General features: G+C 38.7%; 1 protein-coding gene across 1 annotated transcript in view; it reads right to left on the bottom strand.

Annotated features, from left to right (window-relative positions):
- Positions 1-326: 326 nt before the first annotated feature.
- Positions 327-26650, bottom strand: part of LOC138753424 (kelch domain-containing protein 2-like) — a 48872-nt gene continuing 22548 nt past the window's right edge. The window contains exons 4-14 of the mRNA XM_069916394.1: positions 25515-25628; positions 22362-22480; positions 21428-21509; positions 21259-21342; positions 20667-20747; positions 12419-12477; positions 10930-11042; positions 10348-10420; positions 5606-5693; positions 4760-4812; positions 327-1834 (exon numbers count right to left, since the gene is read on the bottom strand). Of these exons, the coding sequence (XP_069772495.1) occupies positions 1711-1834; positions 4760-4812; positions 5606-5693; positions 10348-10420; positions 10930-11042; positions 12419-12477; positions 20667-20747; positions 21259-21342; positions 21428-21509; positions 22362-22480; positions 25515-25628 (990 nt within the window). The 3' untranslated portion in view covers positions 327-1710. The remainder of the gene's footprint in view (positions 1835-4759; positions 4813-5605; positions 5694-10347; positions 10421-10929; positions 11043-12418; positions 12478-20666; positions 20748-21258; positions 21343-21427; positions 21510-22361; positions 22481-25514; positions 25629-26650) is intronic.

Here is a 26650-nt window from a genome sequence, read left to right as displayed (position 1 = left end):
ACCTACCGGGAACAAACATTACCTAAGTTGATGGAAGGAGAAGAAAAGAAAAGAATGGACTCAGTAGAATTTCTGGTGTATTTTTGTTGAATGACAACATTGTCTGACTGGCTTAATGCAACCTAGATTGTATACCTAAAATGGATGAGAGGGGGGGGTGGGGGGGTGGCTTGGGAGGAGGGAGTGGGGGGAGAAAAAGTCACTGTATATGTGTGAAAAAGAAAAGGTGTATATCATGGCTAACGTGATTTATGGTGTGAAAAATAAAAAAATTTAAAAAAAACAGTTTAGCCTGCATGCAAAATGATTTGACATCAATCCAAATGTACATTATCAATTGAATTGAAAGAAAATGGAGATTCAAAATTTAATTTGACATGTCACTTATATACTCTAATTACAAGAGCACATTAGAGGGTGAGTATTCAATAACAAGTTTTCCACCATCCGAAAACAAAATCAGTAGCACAGCAATATTTGTACTAAACAGTATCAGGAAGTTGTTGGTTAGAGCAGCACAGCCATTAATAAGGTTCGATCGTCTTCATCCAAGACAAATGAACCTGTTCAATTGGCAGGTCCATTGGGACTGAACCCTGTGGAAGCCCCTCACTCGGTCATATACAGCCTTACTTAAATGTGCTATGTCTTTTTATCATAATTGGGTTATAATTTACTCACACATGTGAGTATTTTTACTTGATGTATCTCAATATGGGCTCACCTCCACCTCAAGGGAATGACAATAAATGTTGGCATTGCCAATAAAGCTCATGTGTGCAAGTCAAAATAGTCATAAGGGAGAGAGGTGAGTAGAATCACACTTTAAGTGCCTTGTCATACATCCCAAGGAAGTATACCCATAAGGGCCGAATGACAAGATGGAATTCCTCAAGCATGGGAGATTAAACGGACCTTATCATTGAAGTTAAATGTTCCCTCTCTGACATCAAAGTAAACCATTTTTCTTTTGCTTCACATTTATTTCAAAATCAAAACCAATAAATCTTATATTTATTTATGCACAAGCATTTTAACATGTTTGAAATTAAAAATGATTATTAACCTCCTGCAAAACCAGGTACAGGTTGTACCTCTTTAATCTGGCAACGTTGGGACCTGGCCATTGCTGGACCACAAAAAATGCCAGGGAAACTGAAATTAAATATACTGACCATACATTAACGCAAATTAAATTAACTGACCGTCAACTGTCAGCTTCTCCGCACTTCGCATCACTCTGCGCCCTTGGGCCGATCAACTGAGCTGGACGACATGTTCAATTAAAACTTGAGCAGTGCAATTTGCCTTGATGTCAATGCGGGTCTCTGATCTGTCTCAGTGACGTAATGTTCGTAGCTGGGTGAGCGGGTGGGTTCGGAACACAACTTTAAATGGTGCAACCAAGAGAGGGAAAAAGAGGGCAATTCAAATGCTGCAAAAAGGGCTGTGCGGAACCACCAGCAGCATTTGCAGAGTTTGGTGCATTAACGCTGCTAACAGCACTGCCCTGGTGGCAGATCCACAAACTAATGGCGGCAGATTCAAATCGTGCTGGACCATGGGAGTTACCGGATTACAGAGGTACAACCTGTACCAATAAAAGTCAAAGATCATGATTCTCTTCCCCTCAACACTTTAAGGCTGCTAGAACAAAGAATAATTAAATCACACTATAATTTATTAAAAATGTAAGTCTGCTGCCATAATTCATGATCCAGATGTGTTACAGCTCCCAGTTCGTTGATTGATATTAAGAAGAAGGTGCTTTGGAAGACAATCCCATATATTGGCAAGCATTTCTTTATAGTGGATCACTCCCTCTAGGCAAAGTCTGAAGGATGAAAATAATGCATTACAAAAATTAATTATGATATTTCTACAACAGCCATTGATTTTTTTTCATACTGCATGTAACTTTTGGATAGTATTCCACAACACTACTGAACTGATGCAATGACGATCAAAGCAGAGGACACAGCTAATCCAATTTATTTCAAGCCAAAAAATTAGGCACCATTTTTGTATTCAGTGATACAAGACAATAGCAAGTGCACATCACAGGTGAACATATTCATGTGAACCCATGAGAAGTTTGAGCAAACAGTGCACAAGAATCTAGTCATTATATGCAGGCATTTACTAGTCACTTTAATATATTTAACATTTTTCCAATTTCCTTTTAATCTCGTTATATTATTAATCAGCAGTGCCCAACTTTAGCATAAAACATTCATTTTAAAGGCCCAATTAATAATATAGATACAAATTTTCTGTGCAAATATGTACAGAGCTAAAGTAAACGAGACTACTAGAGAGTGAGACTGTGGGAATTAACAGGAAACAAGAAAAGGGCAGATAATTTAAATCAGTACATAAATCTTCACGGTGGAGGACACTGCAAACCTTCCAAAGATATCAGAGGAAGGAAGAACTTGTATCAATCTCTATCTTAAGAGGCAAGTTTTTGGAAAACCTGATGGAACGAAAAGAAGACAAATGAAGGTATTTCAGAGAAAGTGGCAGAAACAGATCATTGTTTCATGGTTTTTTTTCAAAATTTCACTCTGAAAGCATACCAGCTGATCAGAAAATCATGAATCTAATCTTTAGTTCAACACGAAAATCTGCATTTAGAAATGTTTAATCCAATGAAACCAAAGCTAAATTGCTTAATAAATTTGCTGAAGAATTTCAAGGATGGAACAAGAAAATTTACTAGAAGGAAATCTGTAAGGAAAGTATATTTGTTTTACAGATGACATTGAATAAGATGCCACATAAAAGATTAGTTGTAAGGTAAAAGGTCATTATAATGGGGGGGAAAACGTGTTAATGTAAATCAAAAATTGATTATCACATAGCTCACTGATTTTCAAACTTTTTCTTTCCACTCACATACCACTTTAAGTAATCCCTATGTCATAGATTCTCTGTGATTAGTAAGGTGGTATGTGAGTGGGGAAAAAAGGTTGAGAACCACTGCTTTAGACCCAATTATTACTGAAATATTTTGCTTGAGAAAAATTGTCATTCCGCCCATTTCCTTTGGAGTTATGAAACTGTGCACATAACAAGTCAATTAGGTACGATTAAAACAGTGGTTTTCAAACTTTTTCTTTCCATTCACGCAATCCCTTACTAATTTCAGAGCATCTATGGTATAGGGATTACTTAAGGTGGTGTGAGTGAACAGAAAAAAATTGAAAATCACCGACATAGATGATAATCTTCCAGACTGGAAAAAACAACTAGTGGTGTGTCCAAAGGATCAGTTATTTTCTATCTTTAATAATGATTTTAGGGAGGGAAGAGAGGTTTGCTGATGCCAGATTAAAAGGAGGCAGGGTATGTCAACAGGACATTTGGACTGTAACAGCATATAGATAGGTAGTGTGAGTAGGCAAAAATTCAGCAAATGGAATGTAAAAAGGTGTGAAGAGGTCATTGTTCTTGGTAGGAAGAAACCATGTCAATTATATAATGAATGGAGTAAAGGGAGATCAAGGTCTTTTAGTCTATTCAGCTTCTAGTTACAGTAAATAATTAAGGCAAATAACACACAGGCCTTTAATACAAGAGAGTTCAAGTTTAAACAAAAAGGTAGCATCATAATATAGGTTAGAAGCAGGAGTCTGCAAATGCTGGAATCTGGAGCAACAACCTACCTGCTGAAGGAACTCAGCATTCAGTTATCCTTCACCTCTCCCTGGTTCACCAATCCCCTACTGGCCGAGTCCAACCCCTTCCATCCTGTCCACTACTGGCCATCTTCTCTCTGCACTGTCTTTATGAAGCGTTCTGGCCCAAAAGATTGACAATTTTTTTTTCTCCCACTGATGCTGCTCAACCCGCTGAGTTCCTGTAGCAAATTGATTGGTGATGGAAGGTACCTTAGCATTTTGGACAGTACTAAAGAGATTTACTAGGCTAATTTCTGAAATAAGAGGGCTAAGCTTTCATAAACAACTGGGAAAAAAAGCCTGTATTTATGAGTTTAGAAGAAAGAGATGTGGTCTGATGAAATATACAAGATCCTAAAGGCTATAACATGATAGGCTTTGATATTTTTCCATCAGTGGGAAGGTCTCAAATATAGGATAAGTCAATTTAAAACTGAGATATAAAGGAATTTCTTCTCAGTGATAATATTCCAGAATTTGTAATGGCAAGAACATTAAAAGTATTTAAAGAGGCCAATATAATTTAGGAAATTAAAAGCTCAGTAGAGGCACATAGAGGAGTTTACACCTGGGGAAGACCAGCCATAATCATACTGAATCACAGACTAGGCTCAAAGAGCGAAGTAGCCTACTTCTGTACATATTTTTGCGAGTGACATCCATTTCATTTGTTTTTTTTAAAAAATGTTGAAGAAAATTGATGGAAACAAAAGTCAACCTTTCGTCCGAGCAAAAAAAAAAACTACTTCCAAACGAAGCAAAAAACTGTCCATATTAGTAATTAAGCTTCATCTACATTTCCTTGTTCAGTTTAGCCCCAAACTGGAAAGGATCAAATCCTCCCACAATGCTAGATCAACATTTCCAGATGTACTTGTATCTTCTCCCAGACAACCCATTAATTACAGCTGAATTCAGCAGTTTCATGATTGCAGGTATCCTAAGAACATTTAGGTCATAATTCATGCAATATTACAACAAAACCACTTTGAACTTTACACAAAAGCAGCAGCAGATTCTAACTGTTAGACCTAGAAACCCTCAAAAGAGACTTAGTTGCAAGATCATTCTCTCACCTGACAAGAGATTTTGGCTGTACTGAGAAGACAAGAATGTCATTACTGTGAGCCTGTAAAAAAAGGTAATTTAGAAGATTAAAAAATACATTTGAAATACTTTATTATAATGGATAAAAAGGCAAAGTTTATATATTAGAAACATAGTTTTACTGCAGTTTGCTTTATAGATGGTAATGAAAATGATTAGAAATAGAAATAGATATTTCTAAAATCTATGAAAAACTTGCAATCCAATCTGTGTACATTCGATGAATGAATCAATGAAGACTTGAAAACGACAGGGGTGCAACCAACACTTGCGTATTGCAACTTGAAGATGGAGGTTGGGGTCACTTTAATGATACCTTGCAAAATAACTGGGTTTAACAGTTTCACGCTTATTCTATAGATTCATCCAGCAGGAAAACTATTAGTAAGGTGTGACAATGCAGTAAAGAAGATTAAGAAAAGTGTTGCGAGTAAAGACACAACTTTACACAGACCTGTTGGTTCAGATCATTACTTCCATTCCAGTTAACATCAACAGAAGGTTCGTAAATGTGGAAATAACAGCAAAATCTTGCTTTACTACACAACAGTACAGGTGAGTTAGCTGTAACATTGTCTCAGTAATATACTAGTAGAACTTTTGCCTTAATAGCTTTGTAGGTGTTTTAATATCTCAAAGTTTGAGCTAAAGATGTGAACTGGTATCCAGTAAGATTGAAATTCACTGACTTGGAAGTTGCAGAAATCCTGATGTTGAAGAGTTACATAACCATTGGCTTCTACTTAAACGGAACCTCATTTTATCCCTTGATCATAAGAATGTAATGTAGTTTAAAAAACTGCAAATGAACTCACTGCTTGTTGACGAGCCAATAGATTGTTGGCACATCCACCAAAAACAATCACTTCTGCCTCATCGCTTGTACAAGCAGAATGCCAAAGCCTGATGATAAATAATAAATTCAGTAAGTTTAAAAATCCAACTATTGCATTACATTGCAGATATTGTTTTGAAGGATTTCAATGTTTATTTAGAATACCTTCATTCAGAAGACAATGAACACCACTATTTTGTTTCCAAATTTTTGAACTGTTGAATTAACGAACAAATTAATTTAGGATTGATAATAATGATGATATTCAGTTTCCACGCTACATGACTGGAATTTGGAATATTAGTGAAGTGTGCAATCAGCAATCCTTTCATAAAATTCACCAGCTTTTAAAAATTGGCTTCTCAAATAATGTATCCACTGACATGTACAAAGGTCTCACTTAATTCAAGCTGATGAGACACTTTAAAAAAAATGTCATTGTGAGTTGAGGATCAATTAAAAAATTTCTGAGATGTCCAGGTTTTGTCATCAAAGATGACACGGTTCAAATTAAGTAAGGAGAGCAGTGAAGTAATTTTCTGTTCCTCCCATTGCTTTCAACACAGCTGCGTAACTAGCTTTAAGTGAATCACTTCCACAAACATTACTCTAGGCCCCCCAAACTCACATTCCACCTTAAGCAATCCCTATGCCATAGGTGCTCTGTGATTAGTGAGGGATTGCTTAAGGTGGTATGTGAGTGGAAAGAAAAAGTTTTAGTTATACCTAATTGACTCATTATGTGCAGGGTTTCATAACTCCAAAGGCCAATGACAATTTTTCCTCAAGCAAAATATTTCAATAACAATTAGATCTCGAGCAGTGGTCCTCAACCTTCCCTTCCTACTCACATCCCACCTTAAGCAATCCCTTACTAATCACAGAGCACCGATGGCATAGGGATTGCTTAAGGTGCAATGCGAGTTTAGGGGGCAGTTTGAGAACCACTGTTGTAGGCTGAAGGGAGTACAGGGTGTTGGGGAACCTGGTGTGTTAAACTCTCACACAAAAATTAAAAGGTGTACAATGGCAATCCACAGCATAAATTGAGGATTAAAGACATTTTCATAGATGGTTTGTCAATGGCTTCATTTTATGTTTAGTATATGGAACCAGCTGATACTAAACAGCTAAAAGTTCAGATTTAGTGTCAGAGAACAAACATGACATCATATACGACCCTGGGCCAGGTAGCAAAAAAAATGTACTCAAGAAAATATTGTTTACATTTCTCTATTTTGTAACTGTGAAAGTAAGCAAACTGACTGTGCAATTAAAAAAAATATTGTGCTAAGACTACTCAAATAAGTCTGATTGAGTCTGTTGTTTGAGAGTCTGATGGTGGAGTGGAAGTAACTGTTCCTGAACCTGGTGGTAGGAGTCTTATGGCACCTCTACTTCTTTCCTGATGGCAGCAGCAAGAACAGAGCATGTCCTGAATGATTTGGATCCTTGATGATTGCTGCTGCTTTCCGACGGTGGTGTTCCATGAGATTTCCTTGATGGTGGGGAGAGTTTTGCCTGTGATGTTCTGGGCTGTTTCCACTACCTTTTGCAGGGCTTTCCGCTCAGAGACATAGGTGGCCCCATACTAGGCTGTGATGCATCCGGTCAGCACATTTTCCATGACACTTCTATAGAAGTTTGCCAAGGTTTCTGAACTTGTACCAAACCTTTGCAAAGAAGAGGCCCTGACGGAAGTGTGTTCAGTCCAGGAAAGGTCCTTTGCAATGATGACTCCCAGGAATTTAAATTTGCTTACTCTCTCCACATCCATTGATCACTGGATCGCATATCTTGGTTTCCCTTCCGAAAGTCCACAAGCAGCTCCTTGGTTTTGAAGACAGTGAATGTGAGGTTCTTGTTCATTTCCCTCCAGTGTGTAGATTTTGTGAATGTCATACTGAGCCACACAGACATGGGTGTTCAGCGAGTGCAGCAGGGGGGCTAAGAACACAGCCCTTACCAATGGAGATTGTCGAGGAGATGTTCTTGTTTTCTGAATATTTTGTTTGAAAGTTTTCATCCACAATGCAATCAATTACAAGGTTATAAATGCAAAATCAATGTTAATCATATATACACTACATTGTGTTTGATTTCCCCCTCCCCCTAAAATCCTCCAAAAGAAAAAATAGAAAGATTAGAAGATATAGAATAAAAACTGAGGATTGCCCCAGAAGTACTCTTCACAGCACTCAAGGAGGGTCATATTTTATATATAGTCTCTAAATTAACATTTGACTTAGAAATACAGAAGTAGCCTCATATTAATCTCTTTATTTCCTAGTATTCCCTATTAAAATATAAAAACTAACTCTTCCATTTATTAATGTATATCAGGGTACTATTCCTTTATATTTGCCCAAACTATCCTCCAATAATTCAAATCTTACTTCTGAGTTGCTCCCAACTTCTCTTGAAATCCAGATATAAAAGGAAAAATAATAATAAATTTAACCACACCATTGATTAATACATAGCTAATAAGAAAGAATTCCCCTGGAAATCCCCCTAAACACTGGCACTGCTTTATATATGGCGCCACCCCACTCTATTGTTTGGGATGCAGCATCTACCACAAAAAAAGCACATGGTCAGATGCTCCCTGACCCTGACTCCCAAGTATACACCTTTTAACAATGTATCAACCTTATTAATTAAATTACATCAACCAATGAAATAAACACATTTCATTCCCTTGATTCATTAACAGACAAAGTCTCAACAAATTCTGCTGCTTGTTTACAATCTGTTAAAAATTTCTTGTTGCCATCAGGTAATGAAATCTTCAGAATAGCTGGGTAACAAAGGGTTTCCTTAACTGAACTGAACTCCCTTCTGGTCAGCAATTGTGTATTAATATTGGGTAAAAGAAAATCTTTGATCCATGGTATTCAAGTGGATTCTTTCTAGTTTTTGCTCTTTCTGACGCCAAGGCTAAGATTTTTTCTTTATCCATAACCATATAACCGTTTACAGCACGGAAACAGGCCATGTCGGCCCTTCAAGTCTGTACCGGTTCACTTGAACAACTCCACTGGCTCCTCCGCAAACTCCTGAGGAAGTAGACATGAATACTTTAAACATTTAACCACTATATAGCGAGGCTTTTCAACTAGGTTGTGGTTGAGGCCTAAGGGCTCTATGTTCACTTTCAATTTCAATAAGACTTTCAAATTTATTCCAGAACTTTAGGTATCCATCTTTCTAGGAATCAAATTGTATCTTGTTTTTCTTCTCCCTCTTTCAATCCAACAGTTTTAATATTATTTCTTCTACTAAAGTTTTCCACATAATTAATTTTTTCCAAATATTTCTTCCTTTCAACAGATCCCACTATAACTTCATTCTCCAATTTTCCTACTCTCTCCTGTACATTTTCAACCTTTGCTTCTACTTTTTTCACCTCATGATTTATTTTGCCCACATCTTTTCCATATCAGCTCAATAAACTTTGTATTCCTGTTTTACTTCAGAACTCAGATATAGTATTTCTTCCTTCATATTTTGCAGCTTTTCTCTTACAATCCCTCTTTAAATTTACTCTCCCCTGTAGCCTTTTGTATAACCCTGAACTTAACTTGCTCTTGAGATACCAGTATATCTTCTTGTTCCTCCTCTTCCTTATTTTGTATCTTCACCATTATCACCTTCAGCTTTATCTCTTCTTCTACTTCTTGCAAGAAGTTCCGTTTTGTTAAATCTTTTATCAAAGCTAGCGTCTCCTCAAATGAACTGTGCAGGCCCACCCCCACCTACAAACGCCCCCTCCATCTCAGCCTTCTATCAGGACCTCGTCACAACTCCAGGTCCAGGTTCATCCTGCGATGGAAGCCTCCTTTCGGATTCCTTGGAGATACTACTAAATGATCCAACGATGGTTTTTTTCTTATTTGGATACATCTGAAAAGGTAAGTATATTATTCTTACAATGTTTCTTCCTGTTTTTACTTCATTTACACATTCTTTTTCTTTCTATTTTCCCGGGAAGGTCAGGATCCCATGTCCTACATCCTCTGAATCATGTGACCTTCCCCTGAGGAGATGTTCTCGTCAATCCACACTGATTGGGGTCTGGAGATGAGTATATCTAGGATCCAATTATACAGTGGGGTATTCAGGCCCAAGTCTTGGAGTTTGCTGATTAGTTTTGAGGGGATGATGGCATTGAATACTGAACAGTAATTAATAAAGAGCTTCCTGATGTACACATCTTTGCTGTTCAGGTGTTCCAGGGCTCTCAATTCGACAGACTCAGCAAATCAGAAAGCCACTGCAAAATCGCTCCTAAACTTTATAGATGATTGTGTGAAAGTAAAATAGTACCCATTTGAAATCTCTACAACAGTACACCAGTCTATTGCTAAGTCATACCTGGAGCATATTGAAGGAGGCTTTCAACATAACAGGTTTTACCAGAGGCCACACAAGTGAGCTGACCAAAAGCTGATACAAAGAGTGAAAAAAAAACAGCTGGCAACTTCAACTTCAATGTTAAGTCTAATATTGAACTTTAAAACTTTAGATCAGAAAATTGTAAATACCCCTTTACAGTGCAAAAACAATAAAGGATACCTGTCAATGACAGTCAAGTCAATTAAGTGTATAAAAATAATGCTTATAGATATACTAAAGAAAGTGAAACTTCGCCTGACAGTTAACTATGTGCAAGAATTGAAAAAGGCAAATGAAACCCAGTCTTAAATTTATGCCATTTACCTTGGTTTGTCAGCGTAATTGTGTTCCACCTTTAACCATTCATTTTTGCTCAGACTGTATATCCAAGCATCACCTAAAAAATCAACTTGTACATTTAATGGAGAATTCTTGAAGCACACTTTTCCTTTAATTATGTTCAACCTACCAAACACAATTGTACTAATTTACTATTTACTTCCACCAATTCACACAGATCATATTTCAGTCACACAAGATGGTCTCGCACAACCTTAACACACTCACATAACATCTTTATACAATACATTATTTTATAGATTAGGTATAAAACCTGAATGCAAATATTTAAGAAAAATAAGTGTCAAGATACAACCTATAATCAAAGAAAATAGGTAACTTTAAAAGCTCCCATCACAAATTAAATGTGATAGGAAATTTGTTCATTGTGGCCATGTAATTTGCAGAAAAACAATTATATCAATAACAGCAGGAACATAAATATGACTTTCGAAGGGAATAAAGCCACTTGGAGCATGTTGAATTTTATATGAAAACCACAATTACAGTTTCCAAAAGTTCTCTCCTTGTAAATGATTAACGTAGCACAATAAGAGAGAAATATACTTAGTGGTTGTTTGTCAGTTGTGAAGCCTCCAAACAGGAAGAGATGATCGTTTGGGATTGTTGTGAGTGAGTGCCAGGAGCGGCCAACAGGGATTTGATCTGGTGACTGTATCCTGGCAAATAGAAGTTTTGAATCATAGACAATATTCTCAAAGAATCTGCAACGATTCACTAAAAACCTAAACTTTTGTGATACAAATCTACATTTACCAAATACCTTCTGCACAGAAAGTTGTTAGCTATAAGAATAATTGAAGTCAACAATTTAAATAGCTTGTATCGCAGATTGTTCTGAATTTTTGCTCAGCAATGACGATGCAAATTGAAATTGAAAAAGCTATTTTTAAATATTAGTACAGCAAAATTTTAAAAATATAAAATATAAAAAACATTACGTTATTTAAATGCATACTGCTCTACTGACTTGTTAGCATTGGAATAAAATTTCAAAAATGAAATTGTATGTTAATTTTATGGTGCTCTTATGCGTGTTTGAAAATTTATGGCAACAATTCAATATTTTTTGTAAAGAACAAATTAACTTGAAGTTCTCCAAACTGTACAGCAAGTTTAATAAGTAGCCGATGACAGAGATCAGAAAGTTCTGAATATAATAGTCAGTGAGTAGATTTGAGCCACAGTGATGACAGCTTTATAAATGGCCCCACCTCCCTAGAGAGAAAACCCAACTAGGATCCATTGGTTACATTAACAAATGAGAACTAGAATTCAGGGGTGTCCAACCTTTTAATTTTTAATTTAAACATACAGGCCATTTCGGCCCACGAAGTGTAGGTTAATTGGGTGGCCGTCTAAATTAAAAATTAAAAGGTTGGCCACCCCCTGAACTAGATAGATGTCAGGCACAGAGAAAATAAATTTAGACAAATTGTCCTGAAGATAGATGAACAAGGCTCACAAACTGTATCACACCAAGAAATCATCAGTATTTCCAACCACAGAGCTGCCCCTACTACTTGTGGGTCTAAGTCTAAGGAAATTTCTGGTGCAAAAAGCTGGGAAAAATGGAAGTTTTTAGTTCACAATCACATGTGATAGTGGTTTCACTACACAGAGAGTGCACCAACTCCTTGAGAAAGGGGACAGGTCATTTGTGCCAGATACGCCAAATTAAATCAAGTCTCTGCTGTTTGCCTTATGATACGTATATTTCCATTTCTTGCTTCTTCATGTGTCATGTGTCACATGGAAAGAGTGATAAACTGATGATGATCATCAGGTTTTCATTAAATTATTCAGTTAGTAGTAGTAGTTCAAAAAATATTTAATGTTTTAACTCCCACAGGCATAGAAGTCCCAAAACATCCCCATCTCCTTCAAAAGAATGGCCTGTGACATTATCAGATGTTGGAGGGTGGGTGGAGGGGGTAAAGGGCACTGATTCGTGAGTGTTTTTACTGAGTGAAAAGGTGTGGGTTTTACTCAAAATGGTTGGAAGTCAATCTAGAATATGAAATACGTTACATACACTTCATTCCATTCCCACGTGTCCAAATCAAGGTAATAGAGGTCATTGGTCCTCGCATCCTTCAAAAGAAATGGTGAAAAACAAAGAACAAAACTGAATATTGATTTATAGACATGCAACACAATGCTTGTTGTTGGAAATATTTTTTAAGTTATAGACATGTTCACTTCAGAAAACATTTCATTGGAAATATTTGAATTACAGATTTCAAAGCTAGTTTTTCTACTTTATAGCTTCTTTCATTCTACATACGTAAATCGAGAGTAGAGAAGAAAGTAAAGGCAGACTACAGGTAGGGGAAAGGAAACTTGTGTAATGAATAAAGCTAGAGGCACTGGTGGTTTGAGGAAGAATGTTATAGGGAAGCTAACCCATCACACTTCCTGTATATCAACAACAGACAGTCTTGATGAAGGGTTCCAACCAGAAATATTGGCCAATACTTTTTCTCCCCATCTTGGTACTGGACCTGCTAGATTTCTCCAGTAGATTGTTTGTTACCCCTTCCTGAGATATTGGTACAAAGTGACCGTTTCTGGAAATTAAGTATTTCAGCACATATAACCTTTCAAACAAATAGGCACAATGGAAAGAGATAAGTTCTGATTAAAAAAAAATAAAAATAATGGAGAGAAACTATTTCAGTCCAAGAAGTAGAATCAATTTGTGTTTATAAGAAACAATATGGGACAGGAGAAAAAAAGATGAGTTGTTTATAGGCCCTAAAACAGTATTAGTAATGGTGGGAATATCATAAATCAAAAAATTAAAATCAGCATGTAACAAAGGCAAATATTATAACCATGGGGGACTTTGATCCATATTTAGACAAGGAAAAACAAATCAACAGTAGTAATGCAGTGGATAAATTCATTGCACGTGAGGTTTTCTCGATCAAAATATTGAGGAACCAACAAAGAAATGGATTAATAATTTGTTAACTAAGAAGCTTTTAAGAAAGGGTGACTCTAATACATTCAAATGTATATACAGTACATTTCTGATTATCCAAAAGCCGCTTTACCAAAGTTGTCAGTTATCAGCGAAAATATTTGGCGGAGACAGAACATCACAAATGAAAAAAAGTTTAATTTTTTTTTACCTGCAGTGCTCAAGTGGGACTCTGACATGCTGTTAGCATCATTTTGAATCCAATGGAGCTCTCGTGTACTCAAGGTAAGAATTAAACTTTATTTCACGCTTGAAAAACCTTCCCTTGTTCTTTGTCGTTGTTTTATGCTGATCCCAGCCCAGTAGGGGCTGGGATCAGAGCGGGAACCTCGGGTTTCTGGGCAGTATCGGCAACGATGGTGGGGAGGTGTTGGAGACCTGAGCGGGGACCTCGAGTTCTCCGGAAGGTTCCACGATGGCGGTGGGGAAGTGTCTGAAATCCGAGTGGGGATATCAGGCTCCAGGGTTGGAGGTTCTGCAACGGCAGTGGAGAGCTGTCTGGGATCAGAGTGGGGACCACTGGCTCCCAGGCATGTTCCGCAATGGTGGTGGGGTGGTGTCTGGGATCCAAGTGGAGACGTCAGGCTCCCGGGCAGGATCGGCGACGGCATTGGGGAGGTGTCAGGGATCCGAGCGGGGACCTCAAGCGTCTGGGCAGATTCCGCAACAGCAGTGGGGAGATGTCTGGGATCGGAGCAGGAATCTCAGGCACCTGGGCAAGTTTGGTGATGGCGGTGGGAATATATTTGATATCGGAGTGGGGACCGTGAGCTCCCAGGCAGGTTCCGCAATGGTAGTGGGGAGGTGTCGTGGATCCAAGTGGGAACCTCGGACACCTGGGCAAGTTTGGCGATGGCGATGGGGAGGTGTCGGGATCGATGACAGCTGATACAAGTATTCTGCTTCTTAAATTGGGCTGCTTAAAGGCATTTCTCAGATATTCGGAAAATACAGTAATTGATACAAGTCCGATGCATCAATTTAGTGAATATGAAACTATAGCCTTAAACCTAAAGGAAACAAATGACAAAAATAGGAAGTGTGTGTTGCTATGGGTGACTAGGAAATGACATTAACAGGTAAGATAGTAAATAAGCAGGGGCAAATATATAAAGAACAAAGAGTTTACAAGTGTACAGGTACACAATCCTTTATCCAGACACCTAAAATCTGGAAAGCTCCAAAATCCAGAAAGTCGGGCGGGCGAGGGGAGACGGCAGCGCGAGTCGGGCGGGCGAGGGGAGACGGCAGCGCGAGTCGGGCGGGCGAGGGGAGACGGCAGCGCGAGTCGGGCGGGCGAGGGGAGACGGCAGCGCGAGTCGGGCGGGCGAGGGGAGACGGCAGCGCGAGTCGGGCGGGCGAGGGGAGACGGCAGCGCGAGTCGGGCGGGCGAGGGGAGATGGCAGCGTGACTGGAAGGGGGTGGGGGTGGATATGGCAGCACATTTCAGGTGGGTTTAAATCTGGCTTTCCAAAATCTGGAAAAATCCAAAATTCGGGACACGCTGCCCCCCAAGGGTTCTGGATAAAGGATTGTGTACCTGTATATCTCTTTAAGACACAAAGGCCCATTAAGAACTGTGATCCAGCTGATCTAACAAGAAAAGTTAAAGAAGGTATCGTAGCCACATCAGATGGATCTCTTGAAAGGGCAGTGCTTGCGTTTAGGACTGGATAACTGAACATGGTTGCTTGAGCTAAGAGTTCCTTAGTCTTTATGAAAGCATTTAGACTTTTATCAGTCCACTGAATAGATTTGGGATTACCAGACAGCAGACTGAACAGAGGTTTCAGAATGTGGGCTGCTGCTGGAAGGAATCAATGATAAAAATTAACCGTGTCCAAGAACTCTTGCAGACCTTTGATAGTGGTTGGTCTGGAATATTCAGTAATACCATCGATCTTAAGGGCGTGGTTCCACTGCCTTCCAAGATCGATGGCATTACTGAATATTCCAGACCAACCACTATCAAAGGTCGGTGATTGTATGCCCCAGGAATTCTATGGACTGTTGTCCGAAAACACATTTATCTGGATTGATGGTCAGTCCAAATTCTTACAGACGTCTAAAGAGCATTCCATGTGCCCTTCTGTAGTTTTGCTGTTAAGATAAATGAAGATGTTGACCATGCCACACCCTACTGCATCCATAACTCGCTGAAAGGTCTGAGCTGCATTTTTTATTAAACTCAAAGAACATACGTAAAAATTCCAACAATCCAAAAGGGGTAATTATTGCCGTTTTCGAGATGTCGTCTGGTTCCAGGGGCACCTGGTGATATCCTCACACCAAGTCCATTTTGAAAAGATTTTCACCCTATGCAGATTCACTGAAAAATCTTGAATATGGGGAATAGGGTAGCGATCCAGTATAGCCGAGCCATTGAGCCATCTATAACCTCCACAAGGTCTCCACCCTCTGGTGCATTTTTGGACTAAATGTAATGGAGACTTCATGGGCTGTTGGACCTGCAAATTATCCCCAGCACTTCCACCAGTCGACACCCTTTTAAATCCACCATGAGCAAATGAACTTGAAGGAAATCAGCCAAGTAGTGGTCGTGACACTGCCGCTGTAATAAAAGGCCATGTATAAATGATCCCCTCGAACTGAACATTCATTTTTTTGGTGCCATATGTGGGTACGCTGCAACTATTGACTGCTGTGAGTTGGAGATTAGGGGTAAGATAACGTGTATCGAAACACTAACCTCCAATCCTGTGTCCACCAAAAATTTATGTTTGGATAGCTGATCCCAAACTTATAGAAGGCTTTTAGATTTTCGGCCATCCGTCACAGTTATTAATGACGGTCGACCAGGGCGTTTCCCGAGAATGCACAGGGTGGCAGGCACCATGTGCATTGACTCTCCAACGGCGGTGGTAAAAACACCAGGTGGAACTGTCGACAGGTTGTCTGCCTGACTCGAGATGTTGCCTCGTTATAGGAGCTGCTGTATTGAGAGTGTTGGCTTGGGAAGTAGTGTCAACAATGAAGATGCTGTGAGCGGACAGCTGTGACGTAGTGACATTGTCCGAAGACCTTTTGGTGTGTTTTTTTTTGCCAGCCACAGGACGTCTGCCTCTGCAGCTACTGCTCTGGAGTCTTTGAAAGCATTCTGTGATAATACGTCTAATGTCTTCTGGAATCCTCTCCAGGAAGAGCTGTTCAAATAACATATCTGGCAATTGGCCAGATGCCAGGCCCAGCATGTCGTCCATTAGTTTGGACGGGGAGTGGTCACCCAACTCTTCTATGTGTAACAGTCTGGCGGCCCTCTTTCTGTGGGTCATGCTGTAAATTTGCAGCAGGAGCACGTTTAGAGTGTTATGCTTGTGCTCTCCAGCCTCTAGTGGATCGCACAGGACACCACCGACTTGCTTGGCAGTCGCTTGGTCCAAGGCATTGATGAAGTGATCATAGTGAATCGCATCCACCTCGATCTTCCTGAAGTGAAATTGTGCTTCAGCCTGTCAAAACCTCAGCTCTGGTTCCGTTGTCCAAAAGGGTGGTAGCTTAACAGCAACACCTGCTATATTCATATGGTCCAAAAGTTAGTTTTGGACCCATCGGGGTCACCAATTGTAGCCACTGAAAAAGCAGTGGTGGCTGATGAACGTGAAATAACGGCATACACACACAGTTGCAGGTAAATCATTACTCGTTTACTTGAGTCACGCGAGTATTCTTTTTAAAGCACTGAACTACGTGCGCCACATCATGACGTCCCATGCCAGTTCACTAGACATCTGGGAGTTATCTATAGCACCACTACAGTATTGTAGGAAAAGGGGACAAAACAATAATGGTGCCAAAAAGACCAGCTGGAGAACTAGGAAAATATCAAAATTTTAAAAAATTGAAAAGGAAGTGAACATGAGTAATCAAGCTACAATTACAAGAAGCCAGTTGGAATAGCTTCCATAGATACTCAATAAGGAAACAACAAAAGTTATATTGGATCTCTTTCAGAACAGGGCAGGAAACATTGGAATGGGAATTAAGGTAATGACAGAGAAACTAAACATTGTCCCCACCTTCACGGACTAAGGTTTAGAAAGCTTCCTGGAAAGAGGCAAAGAACAAGTCTAGCATGAATCCAAAATTAACATGGGATTATAAATGAACATTGATTGCTATTTTTCCAAGTTTCTTGGATTCTACAACAGCTCCCAATGATCGAAAAATAAAAACTATAACCCCGTTATGTAAAAAACGGTAGGGAGAGAAACAAGACTAATCATCTAGTAGGGAAAATGCTACAATTTACTAACAAAGTTATAACAAGGCATCATAAATACAACATTAATATGCAAACTCCAAATGGAGTTAAAAGGCAGAAATCATGTCTGATAATCTGTCCAAAACTTTTGTTTTGTGACATAATTAGCAAATGAATATGGACATTGACAGACAGACAGTGAATGTAATACTGATATTTGAGGAGGGCAAAAGGGATCCATTGAGTAAATGTAGGACAGATCTAACATCAATAATTAGAAAGTTTTAGACAGGATTAATCTACATTTGGAGAGGCAGAAATTAGTCAAGGATAATCAAATAGTTTTGTTAAAGGGAAATCCAGTCTGATCAATTTGAGTTTTTTTTTTAAAAAGGAGTGACTGGAGATTGGGTACATGCTGGAATGGACAGGAAGCTGTGCATCTACAGAGGTTATGGGAGTGCAGGAAGTGGTGCCATCTGAAGAGGTGGCAGAATTCACAGGGGCGCAGGAATACAGGTACCTCTTTGTGCACCTTTACAGGGCAAACAAAGGGAAATAAACTGTGTTCATTTTGTGTACATGACAATGAAGAACCTGGAAACCAATTCTAATTATCCAGGTTTTATTAACCACTGAGGCAGAGAATTTAAGAGATTCACCATGCACTGCTAAAAGAAATTATCATCTTCCCTGTCAAGCCCCTTAGGATCTTACATGTTTGAAATATGATCTCTGTAAAACTGCATTAAAAAAGTTTTAAACTTCAACCCCTTTGCAATTAAGGTAAAAACTTGTTGGACCTGCCTGATACTTTCTCATGTACTGAAACACCTAGATCCCTCTATACTCCACTGATTTGCAGTTTTTCTCCAATCAGATAATAATCTTCCTTTCGATTTCTCTCCCTAGAGTGCATAACCTTGTATTTTCCCACACAAAACTCCATTTACTAATTGTTTGCCCCTCACTCAGTCCAACATGCTTATCACTACATGCCCTTCCACCTATTTCATCAACAAATTTGGGAACTTTACATTCTTCCTCCAGGTCATTAATGTAAATAATTGATCCCTGCCTCCAAAACCATGTGCTTTTGATGTAGCCTTCTCTCTGACACCTTATCAAGTGGGTTTTGGAAAACAAAATAGATTACATCCACAGGTTCACCTCCATCAAATCACTGGTTACAACTTCAAAAAAAATTGTGTAAATTTGTCAAAAAGAATTAATCTTTCATACAATCAAGCCAAGAGATTAGATAGGTTGGGCTAATTTTTTCTTTGGAAGATCATGAACTAATTTCTATTTTATGATAATTAAATTGCATAAAAATTGGGCTCCAATGCCAGGACACATGTTTATTTTGCAGAATCCATAATACGTGGTGCCTGCACATGCTCAAGCTGGCAGTGGCATCTTTAATTTCACTTCCATTCCCTTTCATCCTTATTTTGTAAATCGAGATGCTTAACCTATGCCATTTTAAATCTGACACAAATACTGTGGTCCCATTTAATTAATGGGAAAAATGCAATGCTGGAAAAATGACCAAGGAAAATTTTTATTAAAAAAAAATCACAAGATATGCTTTTAATACACAAAAATGCTGGAGAAACTCAGCAGGTCACACAGCATTCTTTATGTAGCAAAGATGCATAACCAACATTTCGGATCTGAGCCCTTTGTCAAGGTATGAACAAAAAGCAGGCAAGTACCTGAATAAAATGGTAGGAGAGGCAGAGGTGCAGGTCCTCAAGCTAGAGATGGATATGAGTGGGTGGGCAAAAGAAAAAAAAGCTGGGATATGATGATGGGAGGATAGCCCCTTTTTTAAAACTAAAATTTTAAAATATATATTTTTAAAAATTTAGACATACAGCACGGTAACAGGCCCTTTCAGCCCATGAGCCAATTACCCAATTACATGCAATTGACCTATACCCGGTATGTTTTGAAGACTGGTTGGAAACCGGGGCACCCAGAAGAAACCCATGCAGACACGGGGAGAATGAACTCCTTACAGACAGTGCGGGATTTGAACCTCCATCCCTGGTGCTATAACAGCAGCCAATGAACTGCTATATCAACTGTGCTGCCCTGGTTTGAGAACTTGTCTTACGAGGCAAGGTTAGCAGAGCTTGGGTTTTCCTCTTTGGAGCAAAGGATAAGGAGTGACTTAATCAAGGTCGACAAGATTATGAGAGGCATTGATAGAGTGGACAGCCAGCACCTTTTTTGTAGGGTGAGAGTTGCCAAACACCAGAAGATATCTGTCCAAAGTGAGGGAAGGAAAGTTTAGTGGAGATGTCAGTGGGAAGTTTTTCTCCCCAGAGTAGTGGGTGCCTGGAATGCCTTGCCAAGGGTGGTGGTGGAGGCTGGCACAATAGGAACATTTAAAATAAACATACAGGTACATGGATGAAAGGAAAATAGAGGGTTATGAGGTCAGGAAGGTTTAGGTTTTTTTTAAGTAGATTTATATAGGTTAGTATAACATCATGATCTGAAGGGTCTGTACTGTGCTGTATTGTTCTATGTATGCATGAACGGAGAGGGAAAGGGGTGGGGAGCTAGAAGAAAGGAGACAGAGGGAAAAAGGAGAGACAGAAACAGGCGAGGGGCCTAACAAAATCCAGAGAAGTCTGGAGAGTGCTCAGACAGAATTTTAGGTGTTATTCCTGCAATTTGCAAGTGGCCTTGGTATGGCAATGCACAAGACCCTGGACAGACATGTTGGTGTGGGAGTGGGGTGAAGGTATGCTTTTAAATGTGTTTGCTTTTAGGACCTAAATGTACATTTTCAGATATTATTTTACATTTATAGTAGATAATGAACATTAAAGACAACTCTGTGGGAAGTAGGGATGAGATCAGGGGTAGGAGGGAGCAGGGTGGATTTCAGTGGTTTCCAAGGCCAACAGAATAGTACTAGAAGTAGTAAAAATTCCAGAAGTCAGATGGCCAGCAATCTGAGGAGAACAGAAAATCTACCCAACCTCTCCAATGCAAATGTAAATATTGCAGAGTTAGTTCATCTGAACACTTTGCTGGATAGTTAATCAAATAACATACCTGATACCTTCCTCCAAATACGTAGCCGCGGTTTCCAACTGTGGCACAAGCATGAGCTGCTCTTGGCGTTGGGGGCTTTCCCTATTTAATGCAATGATACACTTGATGACCTATCAACACTAAAAGGATATTATTTCTCTTTTGGAGAGCTATTGGATGCTGTAAAATTATCTTAAATCGAGTTTATTCACAAGAAAACAACAAATGTTACACAATAGAAAGTACCTATAGTGCAATTTGTAAGATGCAGCATGCATTTCTCAGCAGCATACTGCCACACACTGAAAAGATAATTAAAAATTAAAGAAAACACTTGATATAAAAAAAATCAAAATGTTGGAAATACTTGGCAGGACAGGTAGCATCTCTAGACAGAGAAAGAGAGTTAACATTTCAGTTGATGATCTGGAAATGTTAAAAAAAATAGGCATTCCAGTTTTCTAAACTGTTCCTATTTCTAATAGTTTCAACTTGAAATCGGTTCATATCTTCACAGATGTTGCCTGCCACCCTGAGTATTTTTGGAAATTTCTAAACTTATGTCACATTTCCATCATCTATTGTTATCGTGCATTTTGACAAGTATAGATACCTTTGTAATGGGCTGGTTCCACGTCAAAGTTTCAAGATCAATAGAATGGACGTGATTGTTCCATCCTCTTGGATGACTTGCATTCTGGGGGAAAATGTGAATGGTTTCAATCTCACTAACTTCGGAGATGGAGGAAACTATTCTTAAAAAAGTCTATGGAACCATTTACCCAAAAGGATGATTCATCAAATTCAAATGATCCAAGACACTTCTCCCGAGGTTGGTAACCATAGCCACCAAAGAAAATCACTCTGAATGCAAGTGAAAAAGTTAGCAGTAATTAGTAACTAGTGGCCAAAAGATCTGTGCTGCTTCTCTCTCTAAAAACTGAAAGGAATAAAATTATGATTTTTAATTAAGTTAATGGTATTCAACAATAAATTATTAACATCCTTTTTCATTCCGAAAAATACGATACTAAGATGAGAGAGAATTAATAGATTTTATTGCTCCAACTTTCAAAATCTTATTACAACATCTGATTTCTGTCAACCTTTAGGGGGTCGTCCTTTATTCTCATTTTGCTATTGCATGGGAAAGGTAATTTTCCTTGATGGGCTGAATTCCAATCTTTGTTTAAAAAAAGCAATTTAAACAGAAATCTAAAAAATATAATATTTATAATGTCTTTGGATTGTACAATTTTATTTTTGGAGTCAATTTATATTTATATTTAATTTTAAATTTCAGTTTCAGGATACAGCACTACTGTGGCCCTTCCAGCCCATGAAGGCCATATATATCAGTGTGACTAATTAACCCACTACTCCATGGGAGGAACCAGAGGAAATAGGACAAACCTGATACAGACAGCAGTGGATTCAAATCCCAGAAGCTGCTGCTGTGATAGCATCATGCTTACTGCAATGTTAACCATGCTGCCCCGACTTGTATTTAATTTAATTTAGATACTGAAAACACCTTGAACATTTCCATTTCTTGGAGTATTCATATTCACTCATTTACACAAAAAGAAAAAGTACCCCAAAAAAATTACAATGAAGCCTCATTCAACCAAAACAGAGCAACAACTGCCCATTTATGCTGGTTGTACACATGCTGTTAATTAATCAACCATGTACGTGAGGTAATTTTATACTCACTTGTTCTTGTACACCCAGCAACCAAGCTTATCTTTGGGCGCTGGTGGCACCCCCTTGAAGTTTTCTATTCGCTCCCAATGTAATACTTTGTCTTTGGCTTTTAGATTTAAAATATAGAACTGCAGAGAGATTAAAAAGATGCAACTATTAACCTAAAGCAGTTTTTTTAAAAAACAAGTATTTTAAAGCTGCTTTACGTCTTTGATATCAGATACCTAAAATGAATATGATGCAATTCAAAACCAAAATTCAGATCTACAATTTCCTAGTAAACTGTGGTATTGTGAATGTGTTATCCTATAATGAGTCTTACCTCCTGTTGATGTTGATTTGAGAGATCCTAACAATTCATATTACAGTTGTCAGTGGTACATCATGGTAGAGTCACAGGGGACAAAATATCAATTGGAAGAGACTGCTTAAACACATTCAAAAATACAGTTCCAATTACAGAGGTTACACTACAGGTGAAAACTTCAGATATTAATACAACATTAGCCAACAGTTGGTCAGCCAGTAAACAGCAAGATTATTTGTGTGGAGCAAGATTCCAGAACAAGAAATAATCTTAAAATTAGAACTCAGCTATTCAAAGGCAATTTCAGAAACCATTTCACACAGAGGGGAGGAGCAATGTGGAACTCCATCAGTATTCCTCGAGCATGATTTCTTGGAAAGTCTCTGGTCCAGACTGTATACATGGCAACATCCTTAAACCTGTGTGAACCAACTGACTACAGATTTTTCAAACATTTTCAACGTCCACATTGTGAGCTGATTCAGCCAATTCAAAATTATACCAGTGCCCAAGAGCAAGGTAACCTGCCTCAGCAACAATCAGTCGGTGGTTATGGAGCAAGTCAACACCTGTCTCAAAAAAAGACCTTGACCCAATTAATTCACCACTGTCACAAAAGGACAATGGCAGATGCCATCTCATTGGCCCTCCTCTTTGCATTACTCAGACCACAAGAACATCTTGTTGTTCACTGACTAAAGTTCATACCAGCAAAACTTATGATCAAATTAAGGGATCTGGGACTTGTTTATCCCTCAGCAACTGGATCTTCAACTTCCTTGTCAGCAGATGCACATTGACAACATCACTTCTTTTTCACTGATCGTTGACATAGGGGCTTTGTGTTTAGCCCCCTGTTCTTTTCCCTATACCTTCATGATGACACCACTGTTGAAGACTGAATAGGAGGAAGTGATGAGCCAGAATTCAGGATGGAAATCGAGAATCTGGTTGGTTGGTGCCAGAACAACATTGTTCTCAACATCAATAACATCAAGATTATTGTGCATTTTAGGAATGAGAGGTTGAAGGTGGAGAGGGTTAGTTTCTTCAAGATCCTGGAAGTCCATGTATCAGAGGACCTCTCCTAGAACTAGCACAGAGACAACCATGAAGAAGGCACACCAATGCCTCTACTTTCCCAAGTCTGAGGAGGTTTGCGATGTTGTCAATAACTTTGATAACATTTATTGACTGTTTGCATCACAGTCGGATTTGATCATTTTAGTGCCAGGAGTGCAGAAGGCACACAGTTCTGACCTCCCATCAGTAGAAGACATCTATGTTAAGTGCTACTCATAAAGGGCACCCATCACCTAGGTCACATCCTCTTTTCACTGCTACCTCAGGTAAAATGCTTGACACACGGCATCTCCAAGTGCGAGAGCAGTTTCTTTTCATCAGCTAAAAGGCTCTTGAGCATCTCCTTACTATCCTAATCATAAACTATTTCTACACTACAAAAAGACCTGTTCACCTGAGTGAAACACCATCCTTTTTATTGTACTACTACAACTGTTAATATGCATCATCTATCTTTTATATTTATTACTTTTTTGTACTGTAATTTAATATATACCATTGCAGTTGTTTTTTTTTGTGAAGTTCCTGTTAGGCTGCAGCATGAATGTCAGTGAATATGTACATTGTAATTCTGCATTTCTCAATGAACTTTTCATTCCCCCACTCCTACCTCCTAAATACTGTATATTCCAGTGTACAAGTCGACCCTTGAAACCCTCAATAGACAATAGGTGCTGGAGTAGGCCAATTGGCCCGACGAGCCAGCACCGCCTTCAATAACTAATCCCAGCCTTATCCCCATAACCCTTAACTCCCTTGCCCACAAGAGCCTTATCCAACTCTCTCAAAATCTATTCAGCAAATCCGCCCCCATCACTCTCTGGCAATACATTCCACAGATCCATAACTCTCTGGGTAAAAAAATTTCTCCTAATTTCTGTCTTAAATGGCCTTCCCTGTATTCTTAAAATCGGACTAATCAGGGGTTTGTCTTATATGCCAGATACAAAAATTAGACCTTAAATTCAACTCAAAAGAAAAACCACTCGACGTAGATTCAGTGTATGAGACAACCTGAAGCACCTCCCCTCTGCCGGAGCCACCACTCCCCAACGCCACCATAACCCACCCAAACATTTTACAATTGTAGAGTCCAAAGTCCTGCCCTGGAGCCGACTTGTAGCTAATGGTTCCTGCACCAAGCACATTTGGGCTGTGAGGAGAATTCTTCGACTCTCAATTGACTCTGGCTGCAGTCGCACTAAAGACTTGGACCCATCACTGTTTGGCATCTTCCTGGCCAGAAGCACAGGTTTTTAAAAAAAAACTTGCTTGCTTAATTTATAGATTTGTTACTTGGCGATTGGGGTGTTGTTACAGTTTGGATTGTTGTTGGGAGGCCCAGACACTAGTCTCTAGCACATTCCTTGCAGAAAATTGGTGGGGGGGGGGGGGGGGGGGGCCATCTGATAAATGATAAAACCATGAAAATGAGGACCTGCCTTATCTGACGATTGACTTATATGCCTAAATATAAGGTAATTGTTTTATTGGCCAAAAGACAATTTGTGAAGATAGAATTCAGTTAAAAATTACAATTTATATTTTAAAACCTCTATACTACCTCTAAGCATGTGCAACAATACCAAAAAGATGGATTTAAATATATTCTAATGCAAAGTCCAGTTAAAATGTTCAATGGAAGTATACTACAAAGTCTAGGCCATATGAAATGATGCAAATACAATACTTATAAGAAGTTTTTCTCCAAAGATATTTTAAAAATAAGTTAATTACAGTGGCATTCTGACTCAATATATGTAAAATTATACCTCGTTCGAGTTCCCTATTGTATGATATCCTCCAAATAAATACAGCATTCCATCTACACAAGCTGCACAACTTCCTGACATGGAATGAGGAACATCACCCTCTGTATATTTCTTCTTCCTATAAGAAAATAACATTATTATTAATATTAGGAAGGTCATTTAGCAGATAGTAAATTAATGCTGAAAAATTGTAACCATTGTTTGCTTTAGTATTTGAGAGATGACTATTCGCAGCTTTCTCCTTTATTCCTCTGTCCTCAGCCAAGGGAATTCTATAAGCAACTGCCTGTGGAAAAATATTGTCATTATGGAATTGACTAATACTTTCCATTTGGTTTTCCTCTTGTTTAGTTCTTGCAACATTTTCCTGGCCATCCAAAACACAAAAATTACATCACATCTTTCCTCCCATCTTGAACTGCACATGAAGTTCTGGACACTTCTAATGTATCCAATCATAAATACCATCAGAGAAACACTTGCTGTTACCTGCAAGAAAGTCCAGTACTTCTCAACAATCTTCTCTTGGACACACGAGTTAAGGCTGCTATTCATAGATCGCCCAGTTACATTTGCCTTGTCTCGGATTACCAGGTAACTAAAGAATTTTGGATAACATCAAGGCTTTATCTGACCAGATTCATGCCATATCAATGCTGGACAATGTCAACTTCACAAGTTGAAAATTTACTACTCTCCTTCCAACTTCAATGTCCATCGGAATACTGAATACCCAACCCATCAATGGACTTGAGATTATTTTAGGTCTCCATTTCACTCCCATATTGACATCAGTCATTGGCTTTTTACATAATTCCAAAAGAAGTTCAAAGTTAGAGGAATAGCATCTTATTTTCTCACCTGGCACTTTATAACCCTCAGAGAAAACCAGCCTTTCCAATGCTAGAACTTGCTTGAAATACTGACCTTTTTTTGTCTTTGGATATGCGACTCAACCTGTTGGGTATTTTCAGTACTCCATTTCATTTCAAATTTACAGCATCTGCAATGTTTAGCACCTCACAGTTCCAGCATGGTTTACTTTTGTCTTTCATTTTTTTCCCTGTTCAACTCCTATTTACATCGACTGTAGACGGAACACTAATTAGCTAGCTTTCATTGCTGTTCCTCAGCTG

The sequence above is a fragment of the Narcine bancroftii genome, chromosome 2 (assembly GCF_036971445.1).
Source record: "Narcine bancroftii isolate sNarBan1 chromosome 2, sNarBan1.hap1, whole genome shotgun sequence".
Lineage (NCBI taxonomy): Eukaryota > Metazoa > Chordata > Chondrichthyes > Torpediniformes > Narcinidae > Narcine > Narcine bancroftii.
This window is presented reverse-complemented; position numbering and strand designations above follow the sequence as displayed.